General features: G+C 45.0%; 2 protein-coding genes across 6 annotated transcripts in view; one reads left to right on the top strand and one right to left on the bottom strand.

The window, feature by feature from the left end:
* Window positions 1-25,062, top strand: part of LOC126988668 (uncharacterized) — a 114,754-nt gene that overhangs the window by 33,970 nt on the left and 55,722 nt on the right. The window contains exon 2 of one of the 5 annotated variants that reach the window (XR_007742482.1): window positions 6,496-6,666. The exons of the other annotated variants lie outside the window; for them this stretch is intronic. The gene's annotated coding sequence lies outside the window, so the exon portion shown is untranslated. Of the gene's footprint in view, window positions 1-6,495; window positions 6,667-25,062 lie in introns of those variants that run through there. 5 annotated transcript variants of the gene reach the window in all.
* The window catches only part of LOC126988743 (nicotinate phosphoribosyltransferase-like), a 49,555-nt gene that overhangs the window by 22,226 nt on the left and 2,267 nt on the right, over window positions 1-25,062 (bottom strand). Inside the window, exons 3-8 of the mRNA XM_050847117.1 lie at window positions 14,257-14,427; window positions 13,744-13,870; window positions 11,804-11,887; window positions 6,680-6,807; window positions 5,881-5,999; window positions 1,438-1,631 (exon numbers count right to left, since the gene is read on the bottom strand). Coding sequence (XP_050703074.1) covers window positions 1,438-1,631; window positions 5,881-5,999; window positions 6,680-6,807; window positions 11,804-11,887; window positions 13,744-13,870; window positions 14,257-14,427 — 823 coding nt within the window. The remainder of the gene's footprint in view (window positions 1-1,437; window positions 1,632-5,880; window positions 6,000-6,679; window positions 6,808-11,803; window positions 11,888-13,743; window positions 13,871-14,256; window positions 14,428-25,062) is intronic.

Raw genomic sequence — 25,062 nt, forward strand, 5'->3', positions numbered from 1 at the left:
GATGGGACCCCGTGAGTGTAGGTTGCTTACTGTATATCACAACTAAGTAAATGTTTAATGTGGCGACCAGGCCTGATAAGGGAGCCTCCCATAACACAGTTTGGCCGACTCGGTAAAAAGTGTCTCTCCCGTCACGCTGGTCGCAGGTTCAATCCCAGGCAGCCGGCGAATACCCTCTCCTTGTCTTGGTTAATTTCTCGTGCGTTTTGATACACACAGAGGTCGTGTTGGAGGATAAAATAGAGAAAATCAAATCTCAGGGCTCGACAAAAAAGTATAGGGGGGCATTATAAGTTATAACCAGGGGTGTGGAGTCGGATTTTCAAAACTCCGACTCCGACTCCGACTCCAGTAAATTTAAATGTTGCGACTCCGACTCCGACTCCGACTCCAGTAAATTTAAATGTTGCGACTCGACCATCCGACTCCAGGAAATTTGAAGGTTGCACTCGACTCCGACTCCGACTCCAGTATTTTTATATATATATATATATATATATATATATATATATATATATATATATATATATATATATATATATATATATATATATATATATATATATATATATATATATATTTTACCATCCTGGATATCACTTAGCAATTATCCTCCATGATAGAATTAAATATACACATTAGCTCATGCAAAACACCATAAAATATGGCAAAAGGGATACCTGTACTATCTGTTGTCAGGGTGGTTGTTATGCATGTACCGCCCTCCTTCATGAAGGTTTATCCTAAAGAAAATACAAAATAAAAAGCATGAAAAAATATTAAAAATACCAATATTCCCGCAGACTGTTTGATTGGACATATCATCCAAAACGTCAATTTCTCCCAATTTGTAAGAATCTCCATGAAGTGAAATCTTTACTAAAAAAATTAGCACGTAAAGGAGTCGGAGTCGCTCATATTTTTACCGACTCCGACCACTCTGACTCAATTCCAATTCGACTCGACTCCGACTCGACTCGACTCTGACTCAATTCGACCGACCGACCGACTCCGGCCAAAAGTAGCCGACTCCTCGACTCCTCGACTCCGACTCCGACTCCACACCCCTGATTATAACATTGTACAGAAGATGGCGCCACTATAAACACTTGCCTGCGCCGTGACGGGCTGGGGTCGAACACCATCCAGGCCCCTCACGCAAGCCTATCAGCACAATAGGTGTAGACGTAAAAAAAAAAACACTAAAAAAAACAGTACCAACAACCAACTGAAACCCCAGAATTTTAACTCTTTACTACACTCCAACACGAGAAATGAATACAGACAGGGAAAGCTTTGCCGGCGTCAGGGATCGAACCCACGACCAGCGTACCGGGAGAGCCAGACCTTTACCAGTCCGCCGAAGACATACCCCATGGCTAAGTGGGTTATGGGAGGCTCGTCCATCAGGCAAGTCAGCGCTACACAGCAACTCACCTCAACACATCATAGGTGTCCACAAGAGCGATGAATCCGCTCGGAAATGCAATGGCAAATGAGATATATGCCGCCAGCTCCCCGTCCGATGCTTCAGACTGTAGAATTTGTAGTGTGCTAGCTATTTGGGTCCTCCACTTCAGGGATGCATCCTTAAGACTCAGTTCCTCTCCTGTCTCCTTGTGCCTCAGGGTCTGGAACAGTGGGGAAGAGGATTGTATGTGGAAAGAAGTATTAACCGGGTAGCAGTGGGGATCATGTTTCTTAATCCCTTGAATGTGGATTTCCTACAGTTAGACCAAGTGACTGGAATGGAGCAAAAACTGGCTGTTACAATTCAATGAAGAAAAATGTAAAGTCCTGCAGCTTGGGAGGGGATATCCAGCACACCAATACCACATGGGAAACACTCCACTATCCACCACAAAGGCAGAGAAAGACCTGGGAATATATGTTACCAGGCTACCAGTGAGGGGATATCCAACACACCAATACCACATGGGAAACACTCCACTATCCACCACAGAGCCAGAGAAAGACCTGGGAGTGTATGTTACCAGGCTACCAGTGAAGGGATATCCAGCACACCAATACCACATGGGAAACACTCCACTATCCACCACAGAGGCAGAGAAAGACCTGGGAGTGTATGTTACCAGGCTACCAGTGAAGGGATATCCAGCACACCAATACCACATGGGAAACACTCCACTATCCACCACAAAGGCAGAGAAAGACCTGGGAATATATGTTACCAGGCTACCAGTGAAGGGATATCCAGCACACCAATACCACATGGGAAACACTCCACTATCCACCACAGAGGCAGAGAAAGACCTGGGAGTGTATGTTACCAGGCTACCAGTGAAGGGATATCCAGCACACCAATACCACATGGGAAACACTCCACTATCCACCACAGAGGCAGAGAAAGACCTGGGGCTATATGTTACCAGGCTACCAGTTAAGGGATATCCAGCACACCAATACCACATGGGAAACACTCCACTATCCACCACAGAGGCAGAGAAAGACCTGGGAGTATATGTTACCAGGCTACCAGTGAAGGCCAAATCTGTGCCAATCGCAGCGGACGGGTTAATGGTCCCTCTAAGCGAGAAAAATGAGAAAAAATCACCCCTCACACAAACCATTTCATAATATATATCAAAGCATTTGTGATCAGTTTATGTATCATCTATTTTGGGGGGTTTATATCATGGCACAAATTTGGCCCGTCGCTGCTACACGGTAAAGCCACAGATTTGGCCCATCGCTGCTACACGGTAAAGCCACAAATTTGGCCTGTCGCTGCTACACGGTAAAGCCACAAATTTGGCCTGTCACTGCTACACGGTAAAGCCACAAATTTGGCCCGTCGCTGCTACATAGTAAAGCCACAAATTTGGCCCATCACTGCTACACGGTAAAGCCACAAATTTGGCCCATCGCTGCTACCAGGTTGATTAGGAATGAGAAGAGAAACTTGGGCAATCAGAACACAGCAAAAATATTAGGATGAAGCAATGGAAAATGATAAGATGGAACTATATTATCATAAGACAGGCAACAGTATAAAAGGAAGATACAGAAAACAATAAGGAGACTGGAGTATAATGTAATGAAAGAGAAAAATAGAGAGTAGCCATACAGTGTTTCGTACAGTAAAAACTCGGCTGAAAGTGAGAGATACAGTCATTGGTTGCAACCGGGCACAACCTGATAAAAATGTAGGTAAACAATAAGATGTTTTTAGGGGGTGGGGTGGGAGGGGAGAGAGCCATGAATTTCCAACATCCGAGGGTGTCTGTTATGTAACCCCTGAAGATGTTTTTAGGGGGTGGGGTGGGAGGAGAGAGCCATGTATTTTCAACATTCGAGGGTGTCTTATGTAACCCCTGCAAATGTTTTTAGGGGGTGGGGTGGGAGGGGAGAGAGCCATGTATTTTCAACATCCGAGGGCGTCTTATGTAACCCCTGCAGATGTTAAGGTAAGGCTGTATATAGGTACATTTCTGTATATCTAGTGTGACATTGTGAGCTTCGAGACACAGGGAAAGATGCTGATAACCACAAGTCACGCTTCGTCATCACATGAGATTAATAATAAATCTGTATTTTTTTGGAGGCAAATAAGACAAAAAAATAAAATAAATAAAAATTGCAATATGACGTGATCCTTGTTTTACATGAGATGAACCCTGCACTGGTTAAGGAGGTTAATGTGAAGTATTGAAATGTGCAGAGAAAGAATGGAATGAGAAAAAGTTGGAAAGTTTCGTTTAGTCGGCGCAACATCTGTGGTCATATGCCGGAGAGAGACAGAAGGGGAAGGAATTATAGGAGAAGGGAACAGACCCCAGGAGACGAGACACAACCCCCGATTAATACCTGGTACCCATTCACTGCTGGGTGGACAGGGGCGTAGGGTATCGGAAAAGGAAAAGTTGGAAAGTTTCGTTTAGTCAGCGCAACATCTGTGGTCATATGCCGGAGAGAGACAGAAGGGAAAGGAATTAAAGGAGAAGGGAACAGACCCCAGGAGACGAGACACAACCCCCGATCAATACCTGGTACCCATTCACTGCTGGGTGGACAGGGGCGTAGGGTATCGGAAAAGGAAAAGTTGGAAAGTTTCGTTTAGTCGGCGCAACATCTGTGGTCATATGCCGGAGAGAGACAGAAGGGGAAGGAATTATAGGAGAAGGGAACAGACCCCAGGAGACGAGACACAACCCCCGATTAATACCTGGTACCCATTCTCTGCTGTGTGGACAGGGGCGTAGGGTATCGGAAAAGGAAAAGTTGGAAAGTTTTGTTTAGTCGGCGCAACATCTGTGGTCATGTGCCGGAGAGAGACAGAAGGGGAAGGAATTATAGGAGAAGGGAACAGACCCCAGGAGACGAGACACAACCCCCGATTAATACCTGGTACCCATTCACTGCTGGGTGGACAGGGGCGTAGGGTATCGGAAAAGCCGCCAAAATGTTTCCACTCCACCCGGGAATCGAACCCAGGCTCTCTCGGTTGTGAGCCAAGTGTGCTAACCACTGCACCACGAAGCCCCCATGGAATGAGAAGGTATGAGCCAGCAGAGCAGCAAGGAATGGAAATAAAGGGGAATGGGTACGATGGAAGACAGAGGGGATGAAAAGCTGACTAATAATCAGAATTAACCTGTGGGCCTCGGCAATGGGCAAGCCGAGAAGCGGCCGAGAAACTTCAAAATTACACTGCATTTAGAGACTAAGAAAAGAGCATGGAACGTACATCAGAGTACTCCTCTTATAACCATAGAGGCGTTAAAAATATTTACTTTTACTCAGACTCCATTGTTTTTTGTGTGGTGTTTGTTACATAATAAACAGTCTCGTGACGCGTGGGATCTAGCCGAGAGTCGCTTGTTGTCTACTTTAGAGAATTTGACAAGTGATTACTGTGTGGTTAGCTAATTCAGTCTGCCATGACCCCCGTTGCCAGATCATCGTACTCAGAGCATAGTGTTTACCGGTTTCTGACGCCTAACTATTGCCAAGAAACATCAGAATCTAACTCTTTTAACGATAACTATAAATGAGTTTCCTTATTGGGGCCCAGAAGACAGTTTTGGGGTCGGAAGTCGGGAAATATAAGCGACTGAGTGCGACGATCTGGCAACGCTGGTCATGACCTTACAGCACCACCCATGACAACACTCACCCACCACAGTGACCCAGGGCATGTATGGTGGGTTGCGCTATGCCACCACCGCCTACAATTAGCTAGAATTAGGTGTTTTATGGTGAGCCCTTCTTAGAGTCCACCATACCACAGCCACGACTCATAAAAGCCCTGAAAAGTGTTTGCCCACGTTCTCGGGTTAAAAACATGATCCCCGCTGCAAGGGTTAAAACGTGCAGAGAGAAAAGAATGGAATGAGAAGGTATGATTTGGCAGGGCAGCAAGGAATAGAAATAAAGGGGAATGGGTACGATGAAAGACAGAGAAAGGATGATAAGCTGACTAATAATCAGAATTAACCCGGTAGCAGCGGGGATCATGTTTCTTAATGGTCCCTCCAAGCGAGAAAAATGAGAAAAAATCACCCCTCACACAAACCATTTCATAATATATATCAAAGCATTTGTGATCAGATTATGTATCATCTATTTTGGGGTTTATATCATGGCACATATTTGGCCCGTCACTGCTACACGGTGAAGCCACAAATTTGGCCCGTCGCTGCTACACGGTAAAGCCACAAATTTGGCCTGTCGCTGCTACACGGTAAAGCCACAAATTTGGCCTGTCGCTGCTACACGGTAAAGCCACAAATTTGACCCGTCGCTGCTACACGGTGAAGCCACAAATTTGGCCTGTCGCTGCTACACGGTGAAGCCACAAATTTGGCCCGTCGCTGCTACCGGGTTAAAGAAGAGCAAGTGAGCCTGGAGACAGCTCACCTCAACATGTAGGTCTTCAAGAGAGGAGAAGGATGAGATGTAGGAGTGAGCGTGAGTGCCCTTCACTGGAATGTTGTACAGCTTGCCTGCCAGTACGTTGCTCGTTCCATCAAACCCTCCTGTGATAACACGTCAAAAATGAGACACAATCAAGACTGAAAAGGTCAAAGGGATCTATGAACTTAGGAATGACCTTAGACTGCAAAGAGGCATCAACACATTAGCTAAGGCAAAGCATGTGAAGCTTAAATGGTATAGGAAATCATGGGTAAAGAGGGATACAGGTAACTCTCGATTTACGCGAGTTTGGTTTACGCGTTTTTTAAATAACACGGGATCCAAAATCCAAATAAATGTTTAATTTACACGTTTTTTTCACGTATACGCGATATTTTATGGAGTGGCCACCAGATGTCTCACGCAACTGGACTCACACGGCCACACAGCTGAGCTCAGTTCTTCCCACGCGCCACTTGAAGAACAATACAGTACCCACACTGCCACGCTACTCAACAACAACAACACCCTCGCTGCTGTGCTACCACGAGGGGAAGGGCAGCCAGAGGGGGAACCACGAGAGGGAGAGGAGTCAGAGTGATACAGTAGGCAATAAAGGTACAAACCTACCTCTTGTTTGATTTACATTGTTTTTGATTTACGCGACCTCTTCAAGGACACAAGACTCGCGTAAATCGAGAGTTACCTGTATTATGAAAAAGAAACGAAGGGAGTGAGGTGGGTATGGTTGAATATGGTTGAAGATATAAATGGGTGAGAAGGATCTAAGGAAATGACTCACCCAAGTAGGCATACTTTGAGGCGGATAGCCCTCCATCAGGACCTTGTGCCCTCCTCAGACCAAATTCGAGCAGCTTCATCTTGCGCCCAGCAGCCATGCGGAAGCGGGCTGCATTCGTGGCCACCAGGCTGTTGGTAGAGGATTAGGAGGAGCCTTTTGATGACTATAACGTTAGCAGTTAATGTGATAGTAAGAGTGATGTGTAGATGATTGAATGGTACATGTATGATAGCAAATTGTATCACAGTTAATCCCTTGACTGCAGATTTCCAACAAGAAGACATCACCAAGCTACAGGTATGGGGCAATAAGTCAATGAAGAAATATGTAAAGTCCTGCAACTTGAGAGAGGATATCCAGCATACCAATACCACATGGGAAACACTCCACTATCCACCACAGAGGCAGAGAAAGACCTGGGAGTGTATGTTACCAGGCTACCAGTGAAGGGATATCCAGCACACCAATACCACATGGGAAACACTCCACTATCCACCACAGAGGCAGAGAAAGACATGGGAGTGTATGTTACCAGGCTACCAGTGAAGGGATATCCAGCACACCAATACCACATGGGAAACACTCCACTATCCACCACAGAGGCAGAGAAAGACCTGGGAGTGTATGTTACCAGGCTACCAGTGAAGGGATATCCAGCACACCAATACCACATGGGAAACACTCCACTATCCACCACAGAGGCAGAGAAAGACCTGGGAGTGTATGTTACCAGGCTACCAGTGAAGGGATATCCAGCACACCAATACCACATGGGAAACACTCCACTATCCACCACAGAGGCAGAGAAAGACCTGGGAGTGTATGTTACCAGGCTACCAGTGAAGGGATATCCAGCACACCAGTACCACATGGGAAACACTCCACTATCCACCACAGAGGCAGAGAAAGACATGGGAGTGTATGTTACCAGGCTACCAGTGAAGGGATATCCAGCACACCAATACCACATGGGAAACACTCCACTATCCACCACAGAGGCAGAGAAAGACCTGGGAGTGTATGTTACCAGGCTACCAGTGAAGGGATATCCAGCACACCAATACCACATGGGAAACACTCCACTATCCACCACAGAGGCAGAGAAAGACCTGGGAGTGTATGTTACCAGGCTACCAGTGAAGGGATATCCAGCACACCAATACCACATGGGAAACACTCCACTATCCACCACAGAGGCAGAGAAAGACCTGGGAGTGTATGTTACCAGGCTACCAGTGAAGGGATATCCAGCACACCAATACCACATGGGAAACACTCCACTATCCACCACAGAGGCAGAGAAAGACCTGGGAGTGTATGTTACCAGGCTACCAGTGAAGGGATATCCAGCACACCAATACCACATGGGAAACACTCCACTATCCACCACAAAAGCAGAGAAAGACATGGGAGTGTATGTTACCAGGCTACCAGTGAAGGGATATCCAGCACACCAATACCACATGGGAAACACTCCACTATCCACCACAGAGGCAGAGAAAGACCTGGGAGTGTATGTTACCAGGCTACCAGTGAAGGGATATCCAGCACACCAATACCACATGGGAAACACTCCACTATCCACCACAGAGGCAGAGAAAGACCTGGGAGTGTATGTTACCAGGCTACCAGTGAAGGGATATCCAGCACACCAATACCACATGGGAAACACTCCACTATCCACCACAGAGGCAGAGAAAGACCTGGGAGTGTATGTTACCAGGCTACCAGTGAAGGGATATCCAGCACACCAATACCACATGGGAAACACTCCACTATCCACCACAGAGGCAGAGAAAGACCTGGGAGTGTATGTTACCAGGCTACCAGTGAAGGGATATCCAGCACACCAATACCACATGGGAAACACTCCACTATCCACCACAAAAGCAGAGAAAGACATGGGAGTGTATGTTACCAGGCTACCAGTGAAGGGATATCCAGCACACCAATACCACATGGGAAACACTCCACTATCCACCACAGAGGCAGAGAAAGACCTGGGAGTGTATGTTACCAGGCTACCAGTGAAGGGATATCCAGCACACCAATACCACATGGGAAACACTCCACTATCCACCACAGAGGCAGAGAAAGACCTGGGAGTGTATGTTACCAGGCTACCAGTGAAGGGATATCCAGCACACCAATACCACATGGGAAACACTCCACTATCCACCACAGAGGCAGAGAAAGACCTGGGAGTGTATGTTACCAGGCTACCAGTGAAGGGATATCCAGCATACCAATACCACATGGGAAACACTCCACTATCCACCACAGAGGCAGAGAAAGACATGGGAGTGTATGTTACCAGGCTACCAGTGAAGGGATATCCAGCACACCAATACCACATGGGAAACACTCCACTATCCACCACAGAGGCAGAGAAAGACATGGGAGTGTATGTTACCAGGCTACCAGTGAAGGGATATCCAGCACACCAATACCACATGGGAAACACTCCACTATCCACCACAGAGGCAGAGAAAGACATGGGAGTGTATGTTACCAGGCTACCAGTGAAGGGATATCCAGCACACCAATACCACATGGGAAACACTCCACTATCCACCACAGAGGCAGAGAAAGACCTGGGAGTGTATGTTACCAGGCTACCAGTGAAGGGATATCCAGCACACCAATACCACATGGGAAACACTCCACTATCCACCACAGAGGCAGAGAAAGACCTGGGAGTGTATGTTACCAGGCTACCAGTGAAGGGATATCCAGCACACCAATACCACATGGGAAACACTCCACTATCCACCACAGAGGCAGAGAAAGACCTGGGAGTGTATGTTACCAGGCTACCAGTGAAGGGATATCCAGCACACCAATACCACATGGGAAACACTCCACTATCCACCACAGAGGCAGAGAAAGACCTGGGAGTGTATGTTACCAGGCTACCAGTGAAGGGATATCCAGCACACCAATACCACATGGGAAACACTCCACTATCCACCACAGAGGCAGAGAAAGACCTGGGAGTGTATGTTACCAGGCTACCAGTGAAGGGATATCCAGCACACCAATACCACATGGGAAACACTCCACTATCCACCACAGAGGCAGAGAAAGACCTGGGAGTGTATGTTACCAGGCTACCAGTGAAGGGATATCCAGCACACCAATACCACATGGGAAACACTCCACTATCCACCACAGAGGCAGAGAAAGACCTGGGAGTGTATGTTACCAGGCTACCAGTGAAGGGATATCCAGCACACCAATACCACATGGGAAACACTCCACTATCCACCACAGAGGCAGAGAAAGACCTGGGAGTGTATGTTACCAGGCTACCAGTGAAGGGATATCCAGCACACCAATACCACATGGGAAACACTCCACTATCCACCACAGAGGCAGAGAAAGACCTGGGAGTGTATGTTACCAGGCTACCAGTGAAGGGATATCCAGCACACCAATACCACATGGGAAACACTCCACTATCCACCACAGAGGCAGAGAAAGACCTGGGAGTGTATGTTACCAGGCTACCAGTGAAGGGATATCCAGCACACCAATACCACATGGGAAACACTCCACTATCCACCACAGAGGCAGAGAAAGACCTGGGAGTGTATGTTACCAGGCTACCAGTGAAGGGATATCCAGCACACCAATACCACATGGGAAACACTCCACTATCCACCAGAGAGAAAGACCTGGGAGTGTATGTTACCAGGCTACCAGTGAAGGGATATCCAGCACACCAATACCACATGGGAAACACTCCACTATCCACCACAGAGGCAGAGAAAGACCTGGGAGTGTATGTTACCAGGCTACCAGTGAAGGGATATCCAGCACACCAATACCACATGGGAAACACTCCACTATCCACCACAGAGGCAGAGAAAGACCTGGGAGTGTATGTTACCAGGCTACCAGTGAAGGGATATCCAGCACACCAATACCACATGGGAAACACTCACTATCCACCACAGAGGCAGAGAAAGACCTGGGAGTGTATGTTACCAGGCTACCAGTGAAGGGATATCCAGCACACCAATACAACTATGGAAACACTCCACTATCCACCACAGAGGCAGAGAAAGACCTGGGAGTGTATGTTACCAGGCTACCAGTGAAGGGATATCCAGCACACCAATACCACATGGGAAACACTCCACTATCCACCACAGAGGCAGAGAAAGACCTGGGAGTGTATGTTACCAGGCTACCAGTGAAGGGATATCCAGCATACCAATACCACATGGGAAACACTCCACTATCCACCACAGAGGCAGAGAAAGACCTGGGAGTGTATGTTACCAGGCTACCAGTGAAGGGATATCCAGCACACCAATACCACATGGGAAACACTCCACTATCCACCACAGAGGCAGAGAAAGACCTGGGAGTGTATGTTACCAGGCTACCAGTGAAGGGATATCCAGCACACCAATACCACATGGGAAACACTCCACTATCCACCACAGAGGCAGAGATAAATGTAGATATGGAGACGGGACTATTAGAGCTTAGTTCGGGCCTGGTAGACTACAAATAGGTAAACACACACACACACACACACACACACACACACACACACACACACACACACACACACACACACACTGGAGAGCAGAAGAGAGAGAGGGGACCTAATAGCATTGTACAGGACACAAGAGGGATTGGAGAAACTGGACAGGGAAGACCTAGTGGAACGTGACAGAAGTGTGACAAGAGGCAATGGTAAGAAACTGAAGAAGAGCGACTGTAGGAGAGACATCAAGAAATACAGTTTTCCATACAGAAGCATAACATGGAACGGACTTGACGAGGAGACTGAGTGTGCAAAAACTCATGAATTTAAAGCCAAACTGGATGATGAGCCTTATGGAGACGGGACAGCACAAGCCTAGAACAGCGCTTTTCCTGTATTTCACAACTAGGTAAATACACATACCTTCCAATTAGATATCAAAGGGAAACCTACGAAATTAAAATAATGAGGGAAACTTTGCCAACACGGAACGAATCAGAAAGATCGTCTGAGGAAATTGATATGTAATGAGACTAGACTGTTATGAAGGATACAACAGTCTACTGAAACTGTTGCTAAAATCACAGACAGCTGCAGAAGAGGTTTTGAGCAGAAGTTGGTACCTGGCATAGTTGACCAAGTTCAGCAAGGTGGTTTCAAGGAGCTGGATTACAATGAGGGGACCTTCCAACACCAGCAATGGCACCCTGCAATGGAAGGAAATGTATCTATGTATCACAATTGCATTTACCATCTATTTTTCGTTTAACCCGGTAGCAGCGACGGGTCAAATTTGTGGCTTTACCGTGTAGCAGCGACGGGGCAAATTTGTGGCTTTACCGTGTAGCAGCGACGGGTCAAATTTGTGGCTTTACCGTGTAGCAGCGACGGGGCAAATTTGTGGCTTTACCGTGTAGCAGCGATGGGACAAATTTGTGGCTTTACCGTGTAGCAGCAACGGGTCAAATTTGTGGCTTTACCGTGTAGCAGCGATGGGACAAATTTGTGGCTTTACCGTGTAGCAGCGATGGGGCAAATTTGTGGCTTTACCGTGTAGCAGCGACAGGTCAAATTTGTGGCTTTACCGTGTAGCAGCGACGGGGCAAATTTGTGGCTTTACTGTGTAGCAGCGACGGGCCAAATTTGTGGATTTACCGTGTAGCAGCGACGGGCCAAATTTGTGGCTTTACTGTGTAGCAGCGACGGGGCAAATTTGTGGCTTTACCGTGTAGCAGCGACGGGGCAAATTTGTGGCTTTACCGTGTAGCAGCAACGGGCCAAATTTGTACCATGATTTAAACCCCCCAAAATAGATGATACATAATCTGATCACAAATGCTTTGATATATATTATGAAATGGTTTGTGTGAGGGGTGATTTTTTCTCATTTTTCTCGCTTAGAGGGACCATTAAGAAACATGATCCCCGCTGCTACCAGGTTAATGCAGTGTCTTTTGAAGCTTTTTTTTTTTTTTTTACAACAAAGGAGACAGCTCAAGGGCACACAAAAAAGGAAACAATAATAAAAAAATAAAAAAGCCCGCTACTCGCTGCTCCTAAAAAGAATCCAAAGAGGTGGCCGAAAGAGAGGTCAACTTTGGGAGGAGAGGTGTCCTGATACCCTCCTCTTGAAAGAGTTCAAGTCGTAGGCAGGAGGAAATACAGATGAAGGAAGATTGCTCCAGAGTTTACCAGCGTGAGGGATAATAGAGTGAAGATGCTGGTTAACTCTTATGTAAGGGATTTCTATTATTATTATTATTATTATTATTGTTATTATTATTATTATTATTTTTAGTAGTAGTAGTAGTGGTAAAGTTGGAAAGTTTCATGAATGCAACATCTGTGAGAGAGACAGAAGGAAAGGAATTATAGGAGAAGGAACAGACCCCAGGAGACAGGACACAACCCTCGATTAAGACCTGGTACCCAGTCACTGCTGGGTGGACAAAAGTTGGAAAGTTTTAGGCAACATCTGTGGTCATATGCGGAGAGACAGGAGGAAGGAATTATAGGAGAAGGAACAGACCCCAGGAGACAGGACACAACCTCGATTAATACCTGGTACCCATTCACTGCTGGGTGGACAAAGGAAAGTGTGGAAAGTTTCGTTTAGTCGGTGCAACATCTGTGGTCATATGCCGGAGAGAGACAGAAGGGAAAGGAATTATAGGAGAAGGGAACAGACCCCAGGAGACAGGACACAACCCTCGATTAATACCTGGTACCCATTCACTGCTGGGTGGACAGGGGCGTAGGGTATCGGAAAAGGAAAAGTTGGAAAGTTTCGTTTAGTCGGTGCAACATCTGTGGTCATATGCCGGAGAGAGACAGAAGGGAAAGGAATTATAGGAGAAGGGAGCAGACCCCAGGAGACGGGATACAACCCCCGCTTAATACCTGGTACCCATTCACTGCTGGGTGGACAGGGGCGTAGGGTATCGGAAAAGCCGCCCAATTTTTTCCACTCTACCCGGGAATCGAACCCGGGCTCTCTCGGTTGTGAGCCGAGTGTGCTAACCACTGCACCACGAAGCCCCCCAGTAGTAGTAGTAGTTCTTACCTGGGGAACACCACCTTGCCCTCATCCACTGCATACATTGTGACCTCATCGGCTGTTAAGTTTGCCAGGAACTCAAAATATTCAGGCTCTACTGAGGGCGGCAAATTCTCACGCAGGTAGTCTATGTCTGTGGGGAAGGGAGAAAAAAGCTAGGTGAGTCACTTCTCGAGGCATGCTGATTTAGGTGTGTCAAGCTGTTTTTCAATATGTGTCATGAACCAAGAATATACACTAAATAAGGTTCTCAGAGCATGATGGTTTTGTTGACCTAATCTTATGGGTCACCTCCCATTTAGCACAGTTAACCCGGTAGCAGCAGGGATCGTGTTTCTTAATGGTCCCTCCAAGCGAGAAAAATGAGAAAAAATCACCCCTCACACAAGCCATTTCATGATATATATCAAAGCATTTGTGATCAGATTATGTATCATCTATTTTTGGGGGTTTATATCATGGCACAAATTTGGCCCGTCACTGCTACCAGGCTAAACTCTACATCCCTCCCCCTCTTACCTGATTCGGAATAATGAAAATTCTGCACAAAGGTGAGACACTCTTGCAGTCCAGCGAAGATGGTGAACTCTCCTTGGAATGGGTTTTTACGGAAGAAGAGATCGAACACTGCAGTATCGCCATGTTTGCCAGACTTCCAGTACGCATAGGCCATACTGATCTGGTACATGTCTGGTGGGGCAGAGAATAATGGGTAAGTGGTATGGGTGAGGGTAAATGGGATACAGGTAATAACAGGTAATAATAAAAATAATAATCATATTAATTTAGAGTAGGCGGTGGCTGAGTGGTAGAGTGCTGGACCCACATTCACCGCACGATGGACAACGCGAGTTCGAATCCCCACGCTACCACCTGGGATTTTTCAGTCACCGCCGAGTGGCTTAAAACTACCCATCAACCCGGACTCTAGCGGAAACCGCCCAAGTGAATCAAGAACAAGTTCCGGGGGGCAGCATGAGCCAAGAGAAGATGGCGCCATTATAAACAATTCAAAGTAGCATGCTAATTTAAGCTTCACACTGTGCCGACTCTGGACCACGACAACACAGCGACTTTTAGATTATACAAGTCGGCTCCCACGCTTCAAGAATTGTGAGAGTTTTTTTTATATTTTTTATGTCTTAGTGTCGGCTATAGTCGGTTCACCCGAGTCTGAAGTGAGGATTATTGCGCATCGGCAGCCAGCAGCCACACGGCGGGTCCGATTTTGTTGATACCTAAGACTATATACAGCAAGTCAAGTCATACGCAGGTTTGTGGGAGGCAGCGTTTCCAGATTGCCTTACTCAGCCTCGTCCTTATACCAATTTCCGACCCCAAAACCGTCTCCTACACCCAAATAACGAGACTCATTTATAGTTATCATTACAATCGTTAATTCCTGATATCTTTTGGGGATCGTCGAGTGTTAAAAATTAGTTAACACGATGCTCTAAGTACAACAATCTGGCAACGGTGGTGGGAGGAGACACGGCCGAGGCGTGGTGTATGCGTGACGCTGCTTGGAGCCAAACTAGAGAATGAAGAAACAGGGATTTGGAGAGAACGAGGAAAGGCGGACTAATCTAAATCAATCACTTCAACATGCCCTCCCTCACACCCCACACCGCCGTTTGTAGGCAATGGGATTACAGTCACGCAATAGCACAATAAGACATTTTTTCGTCAGTGGCTTGCCAGAACGCGCAGTGAAGGAAGGCAAGAATGCACATCTAGAGTGCACATACGGCCCCAACTTTAGTCACCCTTGAAGTGTCGGGCATTTTTTTCTTTTTTTTTTGGCTCCAAGTGACGTCATCCCGCTGCTCCGCCCCAAGACTGCCTCCTGCGCGTACCGGTCGCAGTTTTGAAGCAGAGTGACTTGACTTGGTATATATAGACTAAGGTTGATACAGTATGCTAGCCTACGCATAGTAAACAGCCGTCAGAGTCAATAACAAGCAGGCAGCAATAACAAACACCGTCAATTATAGTCGTTTATGAGTTAAAAATATTAGCCATGTCACAAATAGCTGTTTTGTTGATTTACAAGATCGCTGATTATGATTATTAAACAGCCTTGAAGCTGTCCACCAAGAAGAAAATTAGCAGGCCTTATATAAATAAAACAGCTATTTGCGACATAACTAATATTTTTCTAACTCGAAATCGACCATAATTGACGGTATCTATTTTAGAGAGAGAGAGAGAGAGAGAGAGAGAGAGAGAGAGAGAGAGAGAGATTTACATAGATTTACGTTAGAAATCTACACTAATCAGATGACTCCAAAACTTTGCATTTCTACTGTAGTTAATATTACGTTCAAGGAAGTGACGGTCGAGCTTGTTTTTAAAGGAGTCAATATCGTGTTACACTGACCACTGAGAGAGAGAGAGAGAGAGAGAGAGAGAGAGAGAGAGAGATGAAAGGGAAAATGTGGGGGATTCATATCTAAGTGAGGTCCCAAAATAAACTTAAATGACTAGGGCATGAGGGGTCAGCTGAAACAAGGTGCCGAGGGAACTGATCTTACCACACCTAAACCCATTTTTTTTTTTTTGGCAAGACGAACTTTTAGGACCCAAGTGTTTATATATTAAGAAAACAATTTATTGATGCAGTTTTCTTGCATAGTAAATAATTAACTTTTTTTTACTACGGTTAACTAGTGTGTGGGTCAATTTTCAATTTTTGTTGCTTATTTATATTATCACAAGGCTGAGGTGGACACACGTTAACTCTCTCTCTCTCTCTCTCTTAAATCCATCGACCTTGTAACTCGCCAGATAAAACGAACAGTTTGATCGACCCGAACAACGCTAATCTTGTAGACTCAAAACCGTCGACCATTTTTGGACGGATCGAATCTACTACTGGAATCTCCAAGACTTTTCTCTATACATTTTTTTTTCGTCCTCTATATTTATCCTTAGATGTATAATCACACTCTGTACTGCCTGGGGGTTGGGATGGCATGCTCCTCGATCCCTTCTCCTTTTGTTTACTTGCAACAATAAACAATCAATCAAGGCTCTTCAAAATACAGGACACGATCCATACTGGTACTCGCAAGCCTCGAGTTACTGATTTGCCGCCTTCATAACATTGATAAACAAATACTATATAGTCTAGTCATTTGGACAAGGCCACTCACGGCACCTTAGGGGTCGTATTTTAAAACATTTCCTCGCCCAAGTTCACATATTTGACATGGCTTTCGTAGGAGCTGCAGGCCTTTCCAGGGGTAGTTTTATGACCCTGGTGGTAGTGTGACCCTTCTTCTGTGCCATGAACCTTAAAAAACACTCATGAAAACCAGATTGATCCCCTCTTTGACCTTTAGAAATAGTTGATGTGAGAAGCGATGGGGTCTTAAAATACGGTCCCAGCGGTTCCATTTCCCCCTTCTGGCTGGGTAGCTCAGAGCTGGATGATGTAACCTACTTGTCATGTTAAGTAATCAACATAGTAAAATGGTTAGTAATAATAAACTGTTAAGTAACCAACATAAAATGCATAATTAAGTTAAATCACCTTGGGCAGTGCTTGAACATATATTAGCAGTTTGTATTGATTGATTGATTGATAGTTTATTGTTGCAGGTAAACAACAAGGGAGAAGGGAGGAACATGCCATCCCAACCCCCAGGCAGGACAGAGTAATTCACTAGTCTTTCCTTGGAGTTTAGGGCATTTCCAGGGGTACTTTTATGACCCTGGTGGTAGTCTGAGCCTTCTTCTGTACCGTGAACCTAAAAGAACACTCATTAGAACACGTAATTTACTAGTCTTTCCTTGGAGTTTAGGGCATTTCCAGGGGTACTTTTATGACCCTGGTGGTAGTCTGAGCCTTCTTCTGTACCGTGAACCTAAAAGAACACTCATTAGAACACGTAATTCACTAGTCTTTCCTTGGAGTTTAAGGCATTTCCAGGGGTACTTTTATGACCCTGGTGGTAGTCTGAGCCTTCTTCTGTACCGTGAACCTAAAAGAACACTCATTAGAACACGTAATTCACTAGTCTTTCCTTGGAGTTTAGGGCATTTCCAGGGGTACTTTTATGACCCTGGTGGTAGTCTGAGCCTTCTTCTGTACCGTGAACCTAAAAGAACACTCATTAGAACACGTAATTTACTAGTCTTTCGTGGGAGTTTAGGGCATTTCCAGGGGTACTTTTATGACCCTGGTGGTAGTCTGAGCCTTCTTCTGTACCGTGAACCTAAAAGAACACTCATTAGAACACGTAATTTACTAGTCTTTCGTGGAGTTTAGGACATTTCCAGGGGTACTTTTATGACCCTGGTGGTAGTCTGAGCCTTCTTCTGTACCGTGAACCTAAAAGAACACTCATTAGAACACGTAATTCACTAGTCTTTCCTTGGAGTTTAGGGCATTTCAGGGTACTTTTATGACCCTGGTGGTAGTCTGAGCCTTCTTCTATACCGTGAACCTAAAAAGAACACTCATTAGAACACGTAATTTACTAGTCTTTCGTGGGAGTTTGGGGCATTTCCAGGGGTACTTTTATGACCCTGGTGGTAGTCTGAGCCTTCTTCTGTACCGTGAACCTAAAAGAACACTCATTAGAACACGTAATTCACTAGTCTTTCCTTGGAGTTTGGGGCATTTCCAGGGGTACTTTTATGACCCTGGTGGTAGTCTGAGCCTTCTTCTGTACCGTGAACCTAAAAGAACACTCATTAGAACACGTAATTCACTAGTCTTTCCTTGGAGTTTTGGGCATTTCCAGGGGTACTTTTATGACCCTGGTGGTAGTCTGACCCTTCTTCTGTACCGTGAACCTAAAAGAACACTCATTAGAACACGTAATTCACTAGTCTTTCCTTGGAGTTTAGGGCATTTCCAGGGGTACTTTTATGACCCTGGTGGTAGTCTGACCTTCTTCTGTACCGTGAACCTAAAAGAACACTCATTAGAACACGTAATTCACTAGTCTTTCCTTGGAGTTTAGGGCATTTCAGGGGTACTTTTATGACCCTGGTGGTAGTCTGAGCCTTCTTCTGTACCGTGAACCTAAAAGAACACTCATTAGAACACGTAATTTACTAGTCTTTCCTTGGAGTTTAGGGCATTTCCAGGGGTACTTTTATGACCCTGGTGGTAGTCTGAGCCTTCTTCTGTACCGTGAACCTAAAAGAACACTCATTAGAACACGTAATTTACTAGTCTTTCCTTGGAGTTTAGGGCATTTCCAGGGGTACTTTTATGACCCTGGTGGTAGTCTGAGCCTTCTTCTGTACCGTGAACCTAAAAGAACACTCATTAGAACACGTAATTCACTAGTCTTTCCTTGGAGTTTAGGGCATTTCCAGGGGTACTTTTATGACCCTGGTGGTAGTCTGAGCCTTCTTCTGTACCGTGAACCTAAAAGAACACTCATTAGAACACGTAATTTACTAGTCTTTCCTTGGAGTTTAGGGCATTTCCAGGGGTACTTTTATGACCCTGGTGGTAGTCTGAGCCTTCTTCTGTACCGTGAACCTAAAAGAACACTCATTAGAACACGTAATTTACTAGTCTTTCGTGGGAGTTTAGGGCATTTCCAGGGGTACTTTTATGACCCTGGTGGTAGTCTGAGCCTTCTTCTGTACCGTGAACCTAAAAGAACACTCATTAGAACACGTAATTCACTAGTCTTTCCTTGGAGTTTAGGGCATTTCCAGGGGTACTTTTATGACCCTGGTGGTAGTCTGAGCCTTCTTCTGTACCGTGAACCTAAAAGAACACTCATTAGAACACGTAATTTACTAGTCTTTCCTTGGAGTTTAGGGCATTTCCAGGGGTACTTTTATGACCCTGGTGGTGTGTGGGGTGGGCGAATCTAACAATACCCTACCGTGAGTGGCCTTGCCCAAATGACTAGACTATAGATCATATAGATGAGATGCCACTATCTGTAAGCACTACGCAATCCTATCAAAAGCTCTTCAAGGGGGGTGATAGCCTTCTATTTGGGGTGATTCTTCCTCACAGGTCGTAGTAGTATTACAAGACATTCGATTCTTACATCAGCTACTTCTACTAAAGGTTATAGAGGGGTTCTGGTTCTAATGAGTGTTTTCTTAGGTACACGGTATAGAAGAAGGGTCAAACTACCATCAGGGTCATAAAACTACTCTTGGAAATGCCTACAACTTATACGAAAGCCTTGTGAATTGTGTGTACCCTGTGAGTCTAACTGGAAGGCGTCTGATGAAGGTAAAGATTGATTGATTGATTGATAGTTTATTGTTGCAGGTAAACAAGGGAGAAGGGAGGAGCATGCCATCCCAACCCCCAGGCAGGACAGAGTGATTATACATCGATCGATTTGTTTTGGTCCATCATTCACTGTAAAACGTGATAACATTCTGCATTTCCTTATCTTCATTTGTTCAGATTTAATATACTCCTGATTATGAATACCTGACTTAACAGACTTTGATTGATTGATAGTTTATTGTTGCAGGTAAACAAGGGAGGAGCATGCCATCCCAACCCCCAGGCAGGACAGAGTGTGATTATACATCGATCGATTTGTTTTGGTCCATCATTCACTGTAAAACGTGATAACATTCTGCATTTTCTTATCTTCATTTGTTCAGATTTAATATACTCCTGATTATGAATACCTGACTTAACAGACTTTGATTGACTGTTTATTGTTGCAGGTAAACAAGGGAGAAGGGAGGAGCATGCCATCCCAACCCCCAGGCAGGACAGAGTGTGATTATACATCGATCGATTTGTTTTGGTCCATCATTTATTGTAAAACGTGATAACCAGGGTTGCCAAATTATCGTACTCAGCCACTCAGCACGTCGCATTTTCCGGTTTATGAGTCACAGCTATCGCAAACAAAAGCCAAAAAGTAATGCTTTTAACGATAACTTTATCTGGAATTTCGTTATCTGTGTGGGTAGAAAAGTTTTGGGCCCTGGAACTGATAAATGCGATGTTTTGAGTACGATAATTTGGCAACTCTGGTGATAACATTCTGCATTTTCTTATCTTCATTTGTTCAGATTTAATATACTCCTGATTATGAATACCTGACTTAACAGACTTTGATTGATTGATAGTTTATTGTTGCAGGTAAACAACAAAGGAGAAGGGATCGCATGCCATCCCAACCCCCAGGCAGGACAGAGTGACTATACAACTAAGGATACACGTGGAAGTAGCACCAGGAAACTCGTTCATGAAGAAATACAATAATAATTAATAATAATAATAATTCTGGGTGGCTCGTGATAAGCCCGAAAAAAAATAATCCTGCATGTCAGGGACGCGGTAACCATGGCAACCCAGGGCTGCCAACACTGAACCCCTCCAGGATTTAGTAATAACTTTTCAATGTAACTGACTACGGCCATAACCATGCGGGAAAATCATCCTCCATTAGCAGTGAGAATGAACAACTGATCTATGGGTGCAGAGAAGAAACTATCATGTAAAGCCGATGACTATCCAGAGAATGGTCAATGGTAGCACTGCTGGCTTCCCTGAAGGTCAACGATGCCACACCATTAGTGATGCCGAAGACAAGTTTGTATCAGTGAATGAAGGAAGGAGCGAAGGAAGGAGGAAGTCCATGAATGAACATTCATTTATGCTTATATAAACGGCAAACAAGCGCGCCCAAGAAAGCATAGTGCTTCAGCGATCAATATTTTTTCTTACAACAAAGGAGACAGCTCAAGGGCACAAACAAAAAAGGAAACAATAATAAAAAAAAGCCCGCTACTCGCTGCTCCTAAAAAAAGAATCCAAAGAGGTGGCCGAAAGAGAGGTCAACTTCGGGAGAGGTGTCCTGATACCCTCCTCTTGAAAGAGTTCAAGTCGTAGGCAGGAGGAAATACAGATGAAGGATTAATACCTGGTACCCATTTACTGCTGGGTGGACAGGGGCGTAGGATATCGGAAAAGCCGCCCAAATTTTTCCACTCCACCCGGGAATCAAACCCGGGCTCTCTCGGTTGTGAGCTGAGTGTGCTAACCACTGCACCACGAAGCCCCCTTGCATGAATGAAGCGCTCCCATACTCTCAGTGACTCGATTCTCTAATTTTATATTTTATCAATGGACACCTTATCTGTTCAGGTCTTATCAAATGCTCAGGTACCTCTCACCCTATCAGTCATTAAACCCTTCCAGTCGGCAACTAGAGGTCACAGATTGAAGGGTTGGTATCATAAGACACTTTCGCTTCTCACATCAACTATTTCTAAAGGTCAAAGAGGAGGTCAGTCGGGGTCTAATGAGTGTTTCCTTAGGTTCACGGTACAGAAGAAGGGTCAAACTACCACCAGGGTCATAAAACTACTACTGGAAATGCCCACAACTCCTACGAAAGCCTTGTCAAATATGTGTTCTTGGGCGGTGAAATGTCTTATTATACAACCTTATATTTATACTTGGCTGGTATTACAAGACAATTTCCCTTCTCACATCAGCTATTTCTAAAGGTCAAAGAGGGGGTCAGTCGGGGTCTAATGAGTGTTTCCTTAGGTTCACGGTACAGAAGAAGGGTCAAACTACCACCAGGGTCATAAAACTACTCCTGGCAATGCCCACAACTCCTACGAAAGCCTTGTCAAATAGGTGTTCTTGGGCGGCGAAATGTCATAATACGACCCTAGGTGTCTCATCAGTTTGCTAATTTTCTTTTATATACTGCAGAACATGATTTTTCAGAGACAGTTATAACTCTCTGTAATTCCCTTCTGGACAAAATAGTAGGGACAAATTCAATGGGTAGTTCCAAATCCACCTTACACACTTAATGCTTATTTATTGTACTGTATGACTATTGAGATTGCAAACAAATATATTGCTTCCTTCATCTGTATTTCCTCCTGCCTACGAATTGAACTCTTTCAAGAGGAGGGTATCAGGACATCTCTCCTCCCGAAGCTGACCTCGCTTTTGGCCACCTCTTTTGATTCTTTTTTTAGGAGCAGCGAGTAGCGGGCTTTTTTATTATTGTTTCCTTTTTCTGTGTGCCCTTGAGCTGTCTCCTTTGTTGTAAAAAATAAAAATATATAAAAAGGCAGGTCACATATCATAAGCACGGACCACACCTCACCTGTCTCTCTCCTCCGTAGCGCATATATGAATAATTACACATTTTAATAGAATCCAAGCATATTCCTAACAAGCGCAGCAGGATGAATCAATGCTGTAGGTATCAATATCACTGTCAAAAGTTTTCATGAAGCCTATTATTGATAATATTCTAAAATTGTCATTCACTGTTTTACTTTTTAATGTTATTTACCATTTGCATGAGAGAGACACAGAGAGAGACACAGAGAGAGAGAGAGAGAGAGAGAGAGAGAGAGAGAGAGAGAGAGAGAGAGAGAGAGAGAGCGAGAGAGCGAGAGAGTACATAGAATTACATAGAAAATCAGACCACACAGACCCCATAATCCAGAGTAGGTGGTCTATGCGTCAACCTAAGTGATTCTACATAAATCAGAAGGCTCCAAAACGTTGCATTTCTACTCTAGTTAATATTAAGTTGAAGGAAGTGACGGTCGAGCTTGTTTTTGAAGGAGTCAATCGTGTTACACTGGACGACTGACAGTGGGAGCTTATTCTATTCTCGCACTACAATGTTGATGAAGAAAAATTTGGTGCAGTCTGAATTTACTTGTCTACAGAGAGAGAGAGAGAGAGAGAGAGAGAGAGAGAGAGAGAGAGAGAGAGAGAGAGAGAGAGAGAGAAGGTTACATAGATATTCAGAGCACACAGATTCTATGGTCCAGACTAGGGTTTTCCTACTCACATTCTTTTGCCAGTGATTAGGTAAATGTAAGTACCACATTAAATTCCTTCTTTTTAACATCTCAGAGAACAAAACAATTTTATATCTGATAGGCTTTAATGTGCTCTATGTAGTCTGTTTGCTGTTTTGGTAAAGATTGGTTTTATCATCATAGAATTATCTCGTCACCTACTTAACCCGGTAGCAGCAGGGATCATGTTTCTTAATGGTCCCTCTAAGCGAGAATCCACGAAATCCTTGAGTGACCTCTAGTGATCAGTTACCAATTAAAGTAACGTATTGCTGCTTAACCCAGTAGCAGCGACGGGCCAAATTTGTGGCTTTACCGTGTATTGGCGACGGGCCAAATTTGTGGCTTTACCGTGTAGCAGCGACGGGCCAAATTTGTGGCTTTACCGTGTATCGGCGACGGGCCAAATTTGTGCCATGATATAAACCCCCAAAAATAGATGATACATAATCTGATCACAAATGCTTTGATATATATTATGAAATGGTATGTGTGAGGGGTGATTTTTTCTCTCTTTTCTCGCTTGGAGGGACCATTAAGAAACATGATCCCCGCTGCTACTGGGTTAAAGGGATGAGTCGTGCTCACGGACTGCCTGCTGAGGCAACTAAACCACTGGCAATTATCACTTCACATCCAACGGCACGAGAGAGTTGACAATTATGGTATTTTATAGGTCTAGCTCGGATCTTTGACGCAAAAAAATTTGATGCGATTCTAAAAGATACTTTATTTTCGGCAAATTTTTAAAAAGTTTTGACGTGATTTGAGTCAAAAGCTCACGTAGACGATTCCGTTTTGCCGCATATCAAAATCTTACGTGAAAAGGCATCAGCCACCAGAGTAGGGCCCTGTTCACACTGTGCCGACCCTAGGCCACGATAACCTAACGACTTTTAAGCCTCCTTCACATTGTACCAACTCTGGGATAAGTTGGAAAGTAGCATTTAGTCGGCGCAACATCTGTGGTCATATGCCGGAGAGCGACAGAAGGGGAAGGAATTATAGGAGAAGGGAACAGACCCCAGGAGACAGGACACAACCCCCGATTAATACCTGGTACCCATTCACTGCTGGGTGGACAGGGGCGTAGGGTATCGGAAAAGGAAAAGTTGGAAAGTTTCGTTTAGTCGGCGCAACATCTGTGGTCATATGCCGGAGAGAGACAGAAGGGGAAGGAATTATAGGAGAAGGGAACAGACCCCAGGAGACGGGACACAACCCCCAATTAATACCTGGTACCCATTCACTGCTGGGTGGACAGGGGCGTAGGGTATCGGAAAAGGAAAAGTTGGAAAGTTTTGTTTAGTCGGCGCAACATCTGTGGTCATATGCCGGAGAGAGACAGAAGGGGAAGGAATTATAGGAGAAGGGAACAGACCCCAGGAGACGGGACACAACCCCCAATTAATACCTGGTACCCATTCACTGCTGGGTGGACAGGGGCGTAGGGTATCAGAAATGACGCTCAAATTTTTCCACTCCACCCGGGAATCGAACCCAGGCTCTCTCGGTTGTGAGCCG

Source organism: Eriocheir sinensis, chromosome 6 (genome assembly GCF_024679095.1).
Source record: "Eriocheir sinensis breed Jianghai 21 chromosome 6, ASM2467909v1, whole genome shotgun sequence".
Classification (NCBI taxonomy): domain Eukaryota; kingdom Metazoa; phylum Arthropoda; class Malacostraca; order Decapoda; family Varunidae; genus Eriocheir; species Eriocheir sinensis.